Here is a 17,293-nt window from a genome sequence, read left to right on the forward strand (position 1 = left end):
ATTTGGGGTAAGTTTTTCTTTATTTATATTGGAATAGATCTACATATTTATCGGAAGAAGATAAAATATTTAAAGTCGAGCTAGCTCTTAGGAATTTCATTTTATACCTATTATTGCATTTTATAAAACGGTTAACCTCGTAACGTCTCTAATTAGAAGAAAAAAAAATAATTACAACATTCAACGCATTTAGGTTGATAGCCTGCACCAAATTGGTTTAAGCTCGTTTTCTTGAGTCATATAATCTTGGTCTTGACGCTTATGAGCAATTTTCTTTCTATTTTTATTTCTTCTCTCGACAGAGGCAACTTTAGACGATGAGTTTTGTCCATAGCTTTTATTAGTACAGCCACAAACAATAGGAAATTTTTGAATATTGTGTCATATATTTACAAAATTTATTAATAACTACCGTAAAATCTATTAAAATTAGTTATGTAGTAAAAAACTAAAGAATGTATTTTTTTTTAAAATTTACTAAGGAAGAAAGTAAAGAAATAAATAGCTGCTATAAAACTATCAGAAAAATGCATTAATAATAAACAGTGTATCCCACTTTAGAGATCGAATTTTTTTCAACGATAATTTGAAAATTATCGATCGATAATGATTATTATAAGCACTCAAAACATAAAGAACAAATTATAACATAATCGTTTATAAATATTATTTATTAAAGTAATCGGATTTCGATGAAATAACTTCTATTAGTACAACTCATTAAAGGATTAATAAAAGGAAAAATAGGCAAATACTGTTTAGCTATTTCGAAATTCTCACGGTAATAACCGCTTGAGAGTTATCGTACAGTACTTGTACATTAAGACAGAGTTAAGACTTCTTAAACAACAATACAAAATAACAAGCATCTTTCTCTCTCCGAAAGCTTATAAAGTTTATTTCTATAATTATTTTACGTATCTAGTTTAAACTGATGTATATTTATGGAGGCTTTAACGAGAATGCGTAATGTCCGTATTTAGAAAATAAATCACTTTTACAGCTTTTTTCACTATTCTTTTAAAAAAATGCAAATTTTATTTTACAAGGATAAGTTTCTTTAAAATTATCTTATATCTAGTAGTAGCGATTTTTATCCAGATAGCCTACATTTAGAACAGATTACATTTTTTTATAACTTAAAAAAGCTTTAAACAACCGTTTATTGACACGTTACAGTTTTAAAAATCTCTTTTATTGAGTTGTAATTCTGCATTGATGTATTTTTTTTTTAAATCTAAATATTTTAGAGAAGTGTTAAACATGACATCCATAATAGTTTCCTTTTATAAATGATCACTTTTGAAACAAAATTGATTTTGACAAATGTAATGATTGGAATGAAATTTTTCAAAAATGCAGGAGTTTATATTTTAAAAAAGATGTCAAAAATTGGAAAACATATAAAATAAAAAAAAGTTTTGTTTACAAGTCTTTGTAATCTGTGGAGCGCAATAAATTTTGTTGTGGATGTATTTAAGAAAATAGAATTTAAAAAAAAAATTAATTTCGTTTGATATATTTTCAATTTCGTTAGTTGAATAAGTTTATTTTATATTTAAATTAATTTGTAAATCGCATTTTTTATTTGTTTTATTTATTTTTATCTGCATCTACAAATATTATAAATACAATCTTCATATTTGCCTTAGTACAAACAATATTTACTACGTTTTTAATAGAACAGAATATAATCCCTTTCTATTTTTTTCTCTATTTATTGTAAACATGTTTGTAATACTAAAAACATTTAAAAAATTAATTTAATTTAAATTTTATTACAGTTTTTTATTATTTTAATCTTATCAGGATAATTATATTTCCCCTTTAAAAGATATATTAAACATTTTTTTTTAAAAATATTGAAATAATTAAAGTTTTTAAATTTAATTAAATATATTTAATTAAGTAATTAATTTTTTTATGATTATTTATGCATAGATATATATTATTCATTAATCTTTTATTTATAAGTAAATACAATTTTATAATTTTTTTATTATATATATATATATTATTTATGAGATAATAGTTTGCAGTTTAATTATTTTTTTCTTTTACAATTCTTAAAGTAATATTTTACATTTTAAATTGTATGTGGAAAAAGAATTACATTTTATTCTGTGTTTAAAATTGGAAAGTAGAATCAATAAAAGTTTGAAGGTTGAAACAGAATTAACCTGCCAGTTGTTATCCTTTAATATATAAATAATTTTCTTTATTTAAATTCAATGACACAATATAAAATTTATTGGAAATACTGAAAATTTTAATGAATTTCTGTTCGATGAAAATTTTCATCAATGACACAATAAGTTATTTTTGTCTTATGCTCTTGTGGATTGAAATGTAACATCTGCGTTTCATTGATTGTTGATTAAATGACATTGGAATTATGCAGAAATTCAAAAGATGTGATTTGAGTTGATTAACGTTATTGAGAAGTTGCTGTATATTGAATGTTGTTGTTCTCAAACATTGTGTCCTTTTCTCATGAATATTGTATGTTATTCTATCAAGTATTGATGCAGTTGATCATTACTGTCAGGTTGTTATTGGAATAAGTTGTTGCAATATATTAGGATAATTCATACAACTTTAATACCATAAACTGATGTAAGAGAAGCAAGTTCAGCATTAAATAATGAGATTTACTTTTATTTCAATGTTTTTTGAAAGAATTATAAACTGTTTCAAGATTGTTTAAATTAGTGATAATGTAGTTCTGCTTGAAAACATGTTATTTATTTTTTATATTCTTACATAATTGATTTGAAATTGTTTTATTTATATGTTCTCTCGCATTATTTAACAATTTACATGTTGAAGAATTACTAAACAAAATTAAGCTATTGAAATTATATTTCATTATTATTTAAATGTATTTGCTTTGAATATTTATCAATATTCAATGCAAATATAATTTAAGTGATAGCAAAGATAACTTTCTTTTTCAATCATTTTAATACTTTTTCTATAAAAAAATGTATATAAATAAAAAACTTTTTTATTTATATACATACGTATAAAAAACTCTATTGAGTTTTTATATACAAGAGGAGACAAAAGTCACATACAATTTGAATATTTTTATGTCGAAAGCAAATTTTCTTTCTTTTTCTTTTATAGCCTATTCTTCTGACGTACATAGTATTATTTGTCTTCCATTATTTCTTTGTGACAAAAATTCTTTTTTCTTTGTTCATTTTTTTTCTTTAATATTTATCCATTGATGTATCAAATCTGTAAAAAGTACATTTACAATCAATCATACAATGACTTTTGCCCCACCTTTTATATATGTACTTAAAAATTTATTTTATTTAAATATATTTTGAATTGAATTTATAACTGATTCAGTAATGCTTTTCTGTGAAATAGAGTCCAATTTATAAAAATAATTTACATGAAAGATATTATTTATAGTTTATCATATTTTGACGTTTTTATATTATTTAATTTTAAGGTGCTCAAAATTCAAATTAAAAAAATAACCTATAAGATGACTTCATGGTAAATAAATAATTCTTTAAAGAATTTTAAATACTTTATATTAAATAAAAGATAAATAAATAAGATTTAAGCAAAATAAACAACAGAAATAAATTATACCTTTTTCTATTTATCAAAATTAATAAAATTGTTAACTTGTCATTTAATATTTAACTTGTTTATTACATATAATAATCACATCTTGAAATTGATCCATAACAATAGTGGAGATCTGTAATTAATATTATCTGTTTCAATTTATGTATTGTTAAAGCCATTGGGAGTTTACACAACGGATCTTGGCTTGAAATGAGAGTTGTGCTATTGCTGGCAATACAGATAAAGTATAGTTTCGAACAAAACTTTAAATGTAATTAAATTTCATTTAGTAAAAATCAATTTATATTAAGTCTCTTTTTAAATATTCCTACATTAAATGAATTAACAGAATACTTTCTATCCAATTATAATAAGTAATTTTTCTTTCTTTTCGTAGTCATGCTTGTAATTTTATGTTTGTCACTTACGAAATTTGAATAAATAATTTTATTAAAATACAATAAAATGTTGTTATTATTTTATTTATTTATTTTTTAATATTAAAGAACCTTTGTTGAGTATAGAAATAATGTATGGATTAGTAGATAGTCTAAAGACGTGCCTACACAGCTATTTATACAGTAAAATTTCTGTGTTATTGATTGATGGGATATGAAATCTGCATAGTTTGACTTAATAAGATTTTCATCTAATGAAACTGAATTACAACATCTCCGCAATAAGTTTACAATTAAAACTAATTATCGCATTATTAACCAAACAACTCTCATTAACTGGCATTGTGCCATTGCTTTTGAATGTGAATGTCCTTTATTATATCTTACAAATTATTTAACAAAGTCCTTTCCTACTGTGACAGCTTGAAGTGACGTTCTCTTATTTTCTAAAATTATATTTAAAATTTAAGAAAAATTAATTTGATGCAGCGTTTTTACTAGTAATTTAATTTCGTAATTTTAACAATGTTCAGTTAATGTATTACAATAGTAGCTTAACTTTGCTTAAACACTTTTAGGATAATGATAAATGATAGAGGTCCAGTAACAAATAAAATTAATAGTGTCCAGGGAAATATATGCGTTACAGTATCGTTTAGTTGAAAATTTAACAATTTTAATCTTTTATGATTAGCTACTGTATTAAACATTGTATTAAATATAGCTTGGCAGTTTATAAATGATACACTGATGGAAAAAAGTTGGAAATGAGTAAACAATTTAAAGAAAGTAAAGGTTAAAATGCTATTGTGAATGAATACAAAGCAGTTTCATTCTGAATAGGATATTATAATTTTTTTAAAAATAAAGGTATTAAAAAATTCTTTTTTGACTAAAATACAATTTAACACAAACCGTTTTATAAAGAAATTGTATTCTATTTTTTTTTTATTAAAAACGATAAAAACTAGAAAATGAAGTCAAGGTTATTGTAATAATAAAATTCTCTGTGTGTCTGTAGTTTTAGTACACATCAAAACAGCAATTTTAATTTCAGCCTAATTAAATTTTAAAAGTAGCCCGTAGTAAAATAATATAATTGTTTAAACTTTAATTTCGTAGACATCAAAAGATTATATTTATAATTTTGTTATTTAAATTAGATAAGAACTATTTTTATAAAAAAGAAATCCTATCAAAATGTTGGTATATTTATTTCAGGATCGTCATTCCATTGATCTTGATCGATTAGTTAATCTTAGCTGTATAGTTAGCTATAGATATTGGATCTGTCAAATCCATTAAGAGTATAATAGCTTATAAAATTGGATCCAAAGTTTTAATATTTCATCTTTTATGTAGAGGATTAAAACTGAAAAATGCATTGAGGATGATTATGGAAATTTAGTATTAGCAATAATATTAGATTTTCCATTTTTGGACATTATTTACTAGAGAAAAGCTTAGAATGCGAATACTTCAAATAATGCTTTTTTTATATTCACATAGGATACATTGAACTGATGATAAAGTTTACGCATATTTAAAATTTAAAATATATCTTTCATTTTATGTTCTTTTACATTCTTTAATATCTGCGTAAGTTGTTAGATATGGAATACAAAAATTCAACACTGTTGCATTCCTAATTTTGTTTTATTCTTTTGATGGATCGCATCTGAATAATTCACTAAACAATCCGTTTGCATATGATAAAGGAATATTTCAAATAACTTTCAATAGTAAACTCATATATTTTTAGAGAAAAAAAATATATTTAAAATGTTAAATTATTATTTTAAACCTACTGTAGCTGATCGTATTAGCGATATCACTATAAAAATACTTTCTAAATTCAAGACGAAGGCTGTAGAAACGCGATATTAGCCGTTTTAAAAGATGCATCATATATCTCCAACACGTCGTAAATTGTCTTCTATGGTTGCTATAGCTGGTCAGACGTGGTTAGAAAATGATGAGAAACTTTATTTAATTCTTAACCAAGATACTGCCGGAAAAAAAAGGTAGAATATATATTACGGCAATAAAAAAAATATCAATAATTTCGGTAAAGTTTTTTATTATTCTCACCACGATTATTTTGTGAATAAATTTAAACTGCCACACATATGCAGTATGATCAGTATGTTAATATTATTAGGAAAAGCAGAAAGGATATGTTGCGAATGTTAGGAGCTGTATAAATATTTATTTCCGCAAACATTTAATTTATCCAGGAATGCTTAATAAATTATATATAGTTTATTCTTTGAGGCGAAAAATACCATTACTGCATTTACGTTGAAGAAAGAAGCAATTTCTTACTAGATCTGGCTAGATTACTGTAAGCCTTATAAGAAAAATTTTTGGTATGTGATCATGATGGATAGCAGAAGTGCAGTTGGAATATTGATTTCCTTATCACAAATCTCACTGTTTTTATGTCAAATTATATTGAAGAATTTGCTAGAGATTATTTGTGAATGGACTATTACGGTATCATATTCTTTTAATAGATTGTTTTCGAAAATAAGTTATATCTATAAACTATTTTGTTGTAAATATTTTAAAGTGAAATTACAATATTTAAAGACATAAATTTATTGCGGTTTCTGATTATTTGTAGTTCAATTGAAACCAATCGGGAAATTCAGTTTCAAATTTCACAAATCATTTTCTTTTTCGATGTAGTTTCAAGTGTGATTACATGATATAGTATCGTTTTAAATTATTAATTTCTAAAACCTTTCTAATATGCAATATGATATATTACTTTAAACAATATTTTCAAATAACATGATACTGTAGATTGAATTTTGTTTTTGATAAATGCTTTTCTGTGATATCAGTCAGTTTGATTTTGCTTTGTAACACAATACTTAAATGACAATATTTTAAAAGTATACCTTTATCTATAAATTAACATCCTTTACTTAAAATAAATTGCCTCTATTATAAGATTAATTAGTACTAATGTGAAATGTCATACACGTGTATAATTTTTTTCATTAACTAGTTATATTCTAATAGAATATAACTAGTTAATGAAATTGAAATAGTATTTAATGACGTCAATCTTTAATAAATTGCTAAAACTATAATAAAACCCTCTTAAATTCTTAAAAACAATTAAAATACTGTATGTTGAGTAATTACCTTAGGAGAATTGAATGCTTCATTTGTTCCCACTTTATACATCTGTCACCTTTCACAACTGACATTGGCCTCTTATACACAATTCATTAGTGGAAAGATTCCATTCAAATACACTGCTACTACTAATATTTCCGAAATTTATTCCATAAAATTTTGGTTTGGTGTATATCAATTCAAAGACATTTTATATAATTATATTACATTCTGAATTTTATAAATATTCAGAATGTCTCATCTCATTTCAAAATACGTATCTACAAACGTAACAAGAGGTAAAAACACCTTTTAATAAGTAATGTAATTTAAATACATACGTATGCATAGATATATATTTATTTGTGAACTACAACTATTTTATAACATGTTTGTCAACTTCGGAAAGCGAAGTAGGATGCTAAATTTTAATTAAATTTTCTTCTGGTTGATTAAGCATAATAATTCACTATCATGTATATATAGTTATATTATATATTCATAATATATGCAGTATATAGTTCTGCTAATTAGTTTTATAGCATTGTTACTAGAATGTATTTAGTCTCAGAGGAAATACACTAATACTATTATAAAGCTCTTTAGATAGATATAATTCTCGATAACTCAGAATATAATTCGAATATAAAATCTAACAAGAGATGAATAAACTTCTAATACATAATAAATTGACCGATACTTGTTAGGAGTTGGAGTACTGTTCTTATCTATTATTTATAGTCGAAGAAGCATTCTAATCTATTACTTCAAATAGAAGAAGTATTCTGGAGGCTAGAATATTTCTTCAACTCTACATGCTGTATATTAAAAAAGAAAAAATTGAATTAAAATAGGGAACGCTTTTGTTTCTAATTTTTTCAAAGTAATTCCATTCTCTGATTAAAGAATAAAATATTGAGAAAAACTAGTTTCTTCCTTTATTTATATCTAACATTTTAAAATATATCAGTTATACAAGATTGTTGTAATCTTTTCAGGATTGCTATCATTGTGTTTTCCTCTATCGTTTCACTTTCAGATATTCATAGACCTTATTTTTTTCCTCTCTTTTCTTCATTCAGGTATATTATTCAATCGAATCTAAAGATCACGGTGATAAATATTTCACAATTGATCGAGAGACGGGAGAGATTTACACCAAAATCGAATTCGATCGTGAGGAGAAGCAAGCTTATGCAATTCTAGTGAAAGCAGAGGACGGTGCACCTTCTGATCGTCCTCATATGCGTCAAGGAGAACCTAACTCAGGTAAGTACGTCCCCAAAGAGAAATTCAGTAAGCGTTAACGTGTATCAAAACGTCAATACTTCATTCTGATCAATTCTGTGGGTGATACTTCGGACGTTGCGAGGTAATGCAACCTATATAAATTTCCTGCTAACAGCTTTCGTTTAATAAAATTAATAGGAAAAAAATCTTTTTAGTTTTTTCTTTGCTTAAAAATATGTAGACGGGATTGTGCAGGAATATATTATAATTTTTAAATTATTTGTAAAATAATTATCTTATATACAAAACTTTAAAAAAATTAGTTTTTCAATAAAATTGAATGTTTTTCTGTGGACATTAAAAAAATAATAATAAAAATAAACAAACTAAACAAAAATAATTAAAAACGGTACTGTAAATTCTAAAATAAATTAATTTCAGAAAAGATCTCGAAATAATTATTTTTTAACGGAGTTTTAAAATAAATATTTCAAATTTCATTACATTTTCCGCTTTAGTTCTTAATTTATCTTTAAGATTTTTCTTAAAATACTTTTTATCGATTTAAACCGAGGTCAATGATTCTTCGGTAGGAATAAATGTATAAAAGTGTTAGTCCCGTATTATCGTTTCAATATGCCATTAAGGAGATTGCAAGGTTCGAATGCCATTTCTAAACCCGAAATTGTGATATCATCAAGCTTAAAATACCCAAAAGAAAACAAGATGCACAGAAGATTATGATATAAATGGAAATAACACATAAGCAATTTTGTCACGCACAATTCAGTATCCATAATTTATCACTTTGCTTCGCGATCAAATGTTTAAATTTAACTTATTAAGATAAATGCAGATCCATGTTAGTGTTGCGTTAGTAATAGATAATTTATCGAAGTCACATTTATTCAAATTATTTTACTTCGATAATATTTATCGATTCGTTTTTTCTATTATTCATTTTATTGTTATTAATATTAAATTAAAATGGAAGAATTTAAAAAAAATAATAATAAAAAAAATAAAAAATGGGGAACGAACGGTCATTGTACTTGTTGCACATTAAAAATACGAGGTACAGTACCTCTCATAAATCAGGCTTCGGCCGGGTTTATTGTTAGCCTACATCGGATTGAGAGTAGTAGAATGATGGTAATTTTGCATAATAAAAAATAAAATTAAAAATGGGATATAAAATATATTACATGCGCAGTTGAGTGTATATAACGAACGACAGAAGTCGTTGGCATGTTTCCAAGCCACGCAGCCAACACTTTCATTACATCGCGCAGTTGTTCCTTCCATTTAGAAAGAATGCAAGTTGTTATAAAAGAAGCAAATTCGAATTTTTTTTCCTTTTCTTTTTTTTTTTTTGTAAACGTCTCTCTCTCTTTACCCCGTTCTCCCCTTCGTTTTACCCCTCTTACTACCATCTCCATTCTTTCCCTCTTCCCACTCTCTTCCAACTTCGTTCATTTCTTATGCACCGAATTGTCTTTTGCATAAGAATTTTGAGTACTTAGATTATTCAACTATGACAGATACAGTATATATATCTAAGATTTGTGTTGAAACTTTTATTATTATTATTTTTTGAATTCAAGACACGGATAAGGAGCGATGTAACTTATAATTCATGTTGAAAAGATAAAGTGTTGTTAATAGACCTTAAGAAATAATGACTGTTTTCTCAAACAAAATATTATTTTATCTGCATTTTTGGGCGCCTTCCAGAATTTTTTTCCCTCTTTTCTTCATGCTTGTTAAATAATGAATTATTGTTTTGTTGATTAATATTTCTGTAAAACTGGAAACAATAGCGTATCGATCGTATCGTACTCGATGACAGATTTTTCGAGTTGTTTTCGATTCCTGTACGTATTGATGCGTTTTCTATGACTGTTATTCGGTTCTGGTTGCCATCATAAAACCTTCGAAGGGGGTAAACGATCGAGAAATCAACGTAGCGAGTCATTAAGGTCAGCTTCATAGAATAGATGTCGTATAATAAAATTTCTTGTACGTTACCAAAAATTTACTGTTATATAAAATTTTTCCCCCACTGACTTTTAAGGAATCCGTTTGCATAATTCATAATTTTGCAGGCATGTATACATTTTTTATTTTTATTTTTTATTTTCTTTTGAAATATTATAGATCTCCCTCTGTTTTAAAACGGAACGGAGAAAAAAATTAAAATGGAGGAAAGAGGGGAAACAAGTCGGCGATATTCGGAAAGAAGAAAAGGATAAATAGAAAACGACATACTCTTCTTCAGACAATACTATTGCAGTTTGTATTACACCAGTCTCTTGGTTAGTGCATATAATGGTTGTGCGGTGTAGTCACACAGATGGACGACTACGAACGTTTTAAGAGGACATTATGTAGACAGGGAAGTACATTTAGAATTCTCCGGGCCACAGGAGATTATTCCTAACCGACTAAATCAGGTCTTGGAAAACTTATGGTCTCTTCTCCAGCCCATCGATCCTTAACCAACCCAGGCTATTTTAAGTCAGTCAAAAGAATTCTATTCTCTCAGAACAAATTCTAGTTCCTAAGAAATAGCTTTTATTTTTTACTTAGCATCATCTCGAAGGTAACTTTGAGGTGGAATGCTGTATCAAATAGAAAGAAAACTTTCCGTTCCACTCGATTTCAAGAAAAATAACTTGCTATTTATCAGTATCATAAACGGAACAGAAGAAGCGTTATCCGTTTTATGCCGTACTAAGCTAATTGCCCCTATGTTTTTTGACGTCTACCGTTCTTTATCCCTCGCTCCTCCTTCCTCTTTCGTTAATTAGCTCTGTATAGTTTTGTCAGCTTTGGAAAGTGTCCAGTTTGGGGGTACGTTTAAATATTCTTTCTTTAATCTCGCCACCATCTTTTCAACGTTTACTCAGAATTAAGTAAATTAGCGATATATTCGATGACTTTTTTTGGCAGAGTTTCCAGGCCGCTGACCCGTACAAAATAATGAATCGGCGACAAATAGCAAGCCATCTGCAATCGAAAATCTTTGAGAAAAGAGAAAAATCTCTTCGTCACACGTTAATGTTGTATTAATAAGCGAATTCTACCTCTTCAAGCATACATATTCTCCAAACTCGATATTCGAACGCTGCATTGTCAGTTGCAGGGTTATAAATAATTCTCTCCGCTTGAATGTTTTGAGGGGGAAAAAACGTAAGATTCAAATTCGATAACTTTATCAGCTGGTGGCGACATCTAGCGGAAATCTTACAAGTTTTAAGATCCGGAAAATTTGTAAATTGTTTCCTTTTTTTGCGTGTGTCGAAGGAAGGAAACGGATCGCGCCACGATTTACTTAAAACTCATTCGGAACCATCTATTTTGTTCGGTCCGTTCTTCTAAGCTTTTTTTTTACCAAATTGGATAGGAGCCAAATGGAGCCAAACAAAACCTAAACAATTATCCTGTACAATCATTATAAAATTTATTTAACCTTAAGTAAAAAGTTTTTCGAGTGGAATGGAATTTAAACATTTACTATTCAAACTGTTTTTCTTGGAGAGGGCAAAGAAAGAGAGAAGAAAAAAACGAAACGAGAAGAAAAAGTAGTCTGTAAAATGCCTAAACTTGTTGGTATTTTTCATCTCAACTGTTACTTTCGTTTGCGCAATTCAAGCAATTTATTGTTCCCGGAAGAATCAACCCGAGGAAACGATTTAAGAGCCGTTGTAAAAAACGAAAAGTTGTATGTTTGCCTTCGCTTCGGGCTGCTAAAGAGGAAGTTGGTCTATTGCTTACATGCAAATTGCAGATAAGCAGCGACGGAGATAAAGCGTTAGTGAAGATAGAAAACTCAGATATAGGGTAAAGTGTGGTCGCCAGATGGCAGCTCTAACCGGTGAAAGAAGATGCTGAAGTTTTCTATAGAGAACCATTGGAGTTTGTCGCCCGAAGCCGTGAGGCGTATACCGTCAGTGTAAATATTCTATTGACTGGAAGTTCTCTTCTTTGCTCCGTATCGAGTCCAATGCTCAAAGACTTGGAAGAAAGAATAGAAATATGGATATCAATAACTTAGGCCGTGTATATCCCGAAGTAGTTTGATCGTTAGAGAAAGTTTTCTTCGCAATAACTATATCGGTCCAATGGAGTATGATTTATTCTTCCATTAACCACGCTTCTCCCGTTATAATCGCTATAATTGAGAAGGTAAACTGGTAAAGTAAAAAGAATGATAAAGCCTGTATTCCCAGTTTCCAATATCGTCGGAAGATTTACCGTTTTAAATAATTCCTATCTTCGGGCAATATCAATCATCAGGAAGCTGATACCCACCCGCAGAGCAAACATTTTTCCATCACCCGGATAACACATCTAGGTGGATGTAAATCCGATACCTGCTGATATAGTAATCCTCCCCAACATCCTAGATGTTTTCCATTAAATAAGTAACATTTTTAGATCGGTGCCGATGGGATATGAAACGACTTTTGTTACTACTATTATAGCGACGAAATTGCTGTAGTTAATTCGTTATTCTTCCCGCTGGGATGGTAATCAGTACTTAATTACTGACCGCCGCCTTATTAAAACCTCAAGCTTAAAATTTTTATAATCTCTATTCTCGCTTGTATATTTATCTGGACGAGTAAAACAAAAATTGCTTTCTTGCCGAATTTATTAAGGTTCTCTCCTAAAAATCTCGATCGAAAGATATGAAGAAAAAAGGTGTATGGCATTTAACGTCACTATTTTTTTCGATGAATCTTCTGATCTGCTGCTCATAACCTTCTCCGCGAATAAGAAAGTTTAAAAACGAGTTGTTCTAGCAAATAAATCCTACCCCAATATAAAACGTGTCCCGAGGACTGAATTTAATTAAATACTGAGAAAAATTCATCCCCTTTGTTTTGTTCCCCTTTCTTCATTCTCATTTTCTGTCTTGACTATTTTTTTTTTCTTTTATTTCTTTTCTACTCTCAATCGTTCGTTGACAATTATCTACTAATTATGTTTACTGTCTTTGGGTTTGAAGGTTCGTCTGTACTTATTCAACTGGATTTTACTTCATAAAAAAGAACTATTCAGCAACAAATCCTTATAATTAAAATTCTGACATTATTTACTGCATTTAAATGTCTGCCTTCAGTGTTGTACCATATGTTTACCAGTATAATGCACTTTTTCTAAATTGTGATGTCAGAATTATGTAGACTATGCATTTTATAATTTGATTACTTCCGAATGGTAAGAAGTAATAATCAAATTTCATTTTTTTTATTTTGTATCGACAAATCTGAAAAACTTTCAAAAGTGAAACTTTCAGTATAATTTATGCATGAAAAATTCTTATGAAGAAGAATAAAATTATTCAATATTTTGATATCCTATTTTGTTCTGGCAATTTTATTTTTTCCCATGATATTCTCATAATGCTGAATGGACACGGTACTCCAATTGTAAAGCGATTTTGAGAGCACAACAGACACATATTTGAAAGTATAAAAGAGAACGATCAGCGAAGAGGAACAAAGATGTGGAAATGTTTTCCAAAGACGGATGTATCTACGTTTGATATCGTTATAGAATAAAATCCTATTGAGTAGAAATAAAACGATTGTCGGTTTCTCATCAGAAATGTCTGAATGTGTCCCCAGCGAACGTTAACCCCTCGTTCTGTTGCATTTATATCGAGATAGTATAAACGTTTATCAGTATTAGAACAGGTCTGTAAATCAAGCTTCCCAACTTTAAATCAGGAAGGCAGTGGCCGAGTTTTTCAACCGATCAATGAGAAGAGAAAACAACAAGGAGAAGAATAGCCAACTCTACTTTGTATTAATATGCGACTCGTTGCGGGTCTCCGGAGAATACATTGCCAGACTTTTATAACCCATCTAGTGATTTAGAACCTGACAGTGTCCCCAAGTCATTTTTAATCTCTTTTCTTCGAGAAACAAGTGATGAACCAGTACGAGAAAATCTTGAATATTTATTTCCCTTTTGGTAACTTCTTGGTACTATTTGACTAGCCCCTGATAAATAATTGATGAGAGCAAACGGACGGTCGATAAGATACGAACTGTTCGTTCACAAACACCATTCTTTCACCTTGCTGCAGTGGATAGACCGAAGACGACGTCACTAAAAGAACCAAGATAATGTCACCGACCCAGTTTGCTTCGATTTGAGAGAAGGACAGGAATTTAGTTGAAATGCGTCCAAGAAATCTTTATTCTCTCTTCTTCATCCCACTTTTCTCTTACTGATTCTGTCTCGCTATTTTTTTCCCACCCCCATTCGTTGCTTTTCCCTTCGGGCGACATGCTGTGTGTTGTTTATGACGAGTAGAGAGCTAAGAATAAGTTCTCGGGTATTGGATCTCACTCCTCCTCCATTTCGGTAATATTTCTTTTATGTAGTAGTAGCATCAATTCGGTTACGTTATTTGTAAATTGCTGTTTCCGTTCTTACTTTGTGTTGCATTTTGAGAGTCGACTAAGCTAAACGTGACAAAAACTAATACGTGATACGCTATATTTTGCCTTGTTTCTTATTTCTTAATGCGTGTCTTACTGTAAAGAAAATTGCAAATTAATAATGTATGTTATATTATTGGATTTAGTTTCGAGTAAGAATCGTTAAGAACACTTATGGAATTTTATTGTCTATAGACATAATGCTTACGTCAGTTAGAAAGTTTGTTTTTTCTCAAAAAGAATTACACTAAACCGAGCGAGTAAAGCTTTTTTTTTGTTTTTAAGTTTAATACAATTTTATTTTTGTCGGAATTGTTATCTCATTTATAAAAATACACAGTAGATGTCTTTCAATTACATTTTTTTTGGGATAAAGAAACTATATTCCCGCCTAAAAATTTTAAAGCTGTTGCAAAATGTTTTTATAAGCAGATTAACTGCTTATGTTTTTGCTCAAAACATGGTCAATATTTATTTAAATCTTTTACTCTTACTACAAATTTATGTAGATTTAAAATATGTATGTGGTAGGAATTCCATTGAAGAATACCTTAACTCGCTATAATGCGCATTATTTGTAATACAATATTAATAAGAAAATTCTATAAAGATCTTAATATAATCAAGTATATTTTTATGTCTCTATGGATTTTTAAATATTTAGCCTGGTCTTTTGAACGAATAATAGAACTTAAAATTTTCATTTTTTCATTTAGCCTATACAAAAACAACGATAAATTTTAATGTTTAGAAATGGGACTGACAACAAATTTTTTGTGTATAAAGAAATCCTTTTTTATATAAATTTTTACATTTGGGAATCTAGAATGTTGTAGAATACACAGTAGGAATGTTGTAGAATATTCTTTACCTATACCAAGCTATAGAGAGATATCCTAATTTTTTATCTTGGTAGAATCTTTGTGAGAGAACCAACTTGTGGAATTTTCTTTATACAAATTCAAAATATATAAAAATAATTCTACTAGTGAAATATTACTAGATCGAACTTATAGAAACGATTCTACTTTTTGAAAAAAATCTAGAATCTATCACTCAATTTATGTAGACTCACTGTATAATATTACAGTTCTTTGTATATTTTTTATTTTTTCAACTGTATATTTTAAACAAGTTTTTTATTTAAAGTGTATATTTATATTAGATATCCGTTAAGAAATTTAGATTTTTATCAAGAAATGGAGCAATTCTGGAGATTCTCTAATGCTTCCAGGAATATTACGAAAATTTGCACAAAGATAAAACAAAAACAAAAACAAAAAAATTTAACAACAAATTTATAAAGTAAGTTGACGTCAATAAATTTGCATAATTACGTCTAAACTTTGCAAATTTTGTTTTCCAATATTTATAAAAAAATAATATTAAAAAAATCGAAAATACTTAAGTACCTTATCCATCTAAAAGTAAATGTGGTGAAATTCTAGAACATATGGACGGATGGTACGAATCAGTGAAGATCAAGATTCACTGCTGTCTGTCGATGGTGTGGCGAATCGGTAAATTCTTTAGGGGATAAAGATGCCTTCTAATTATCCATCTCGTAAGATTATCAAGTAGCCATACTGTCAATTTTTGTCCGGTGTTACACATCGTAACCGATTTCTTATCGGGTACACCGATGTTTATTGACTGTCGAGAAAGGCTGTCCAACGAGTTCGCAGATTATAGACGATCAGTTTTCTGCACCGTGCCCAGTAGTAGTGCCTCATTCGTCTCCGCCTAAATTCGATAGCCGTCCTTCCGAACTTCCTACTTCTATTGATCCCGGTGACTGCCTCATAAATACTCAGTTCTACCAACCATCCATCGATTTCCCCACCTGGACATCTGTCTCTGACTGACTACAAGCAGTAATATGTGTTCTCTTCTACTATTAAGTATCGGCTGTTGACAAGCAACTGTTTGATCTGAATATGTTTGAAAATGATCGAGTCGAGTAAATTAAGTCTAGCTTTGATAAACTGCTTTTTTGATATATTTCGTTACTAATATATATTTGCATTTGCATATATCGATAATTTTATTTTGTAATTTAGAAATTTGATTGATTAAAATGTTTCACGCTTATTGCATCTTGATGGTAATACGATAACCGTAATGCGGATGAATAATTGAGAAGAGCGAAATTTTAATTTTTCGTTAACTATCTTGATAAATGGATGGATGAATTTATACTAATTTTTCAGTCAATTATTTAATTAAAAAGTCGACTACGATTGCATTGTTATATACGAAGATTTTTTCCACTCTTTTGCATCTTACTCTTGATTTTCAACTTTTTCCTCTCTCATTATCTACAATTTTTGAGTTGTATAATGTAACTTTGATAATTTACGACTTTAAGAAAAAAATGGGGAATACACACGTATAAAATTGATTGTCGTGCCTTTTTTTCTTTGTTGGGAGAAGTCTTTATTGATCGTATTCGGTCGAACATTCTTAAACTCTTTTGTATACAACGCA

At 28.5% G+C, this 17,293-nt stretch overlaps 1 protein-coding gene across 4 annotated transcripts in view; it reads left to right on the plus strand.

The window, feature by feature from the left end:
- Positions 1-17,293, plus strand: part of LOC136982976 (neural-cadherin-like) — a 420,472-nt gene that overhangs the window by 209,617 nt on the left and 193,562 nt on the right. For all 4 annotated transcript variants that reach the window (XM_067279558.1, XM_067279559.1, XM_067279560.1 and 1 more), the window contains exon 14: positions 8,201-8,387. In XM_067279558.1, coding sequence (XP_067135659.1) covers positions 8,201-8,387 — 187 coding nt within the window. The remainder of the gene's footprint in view (positions 1-8,200; positions 8,388-17,293) is intronic.

This window comes from Centruroides vittatus, unplaced genomic scaffold (genome assembly GCF_030686945.1).
Source record: "Centruroides vittatus isolate TY-2023 unplaced genomic scaffold, ASM3068694v2 contig_875, whole genome shotgun sequence".
Lineage (NCBI taxonomy): Eukaryota > Metazoa > Arthropoda > Arachnida > Scorpiones > Buthidae > Centruroides > Centruroides vittatus.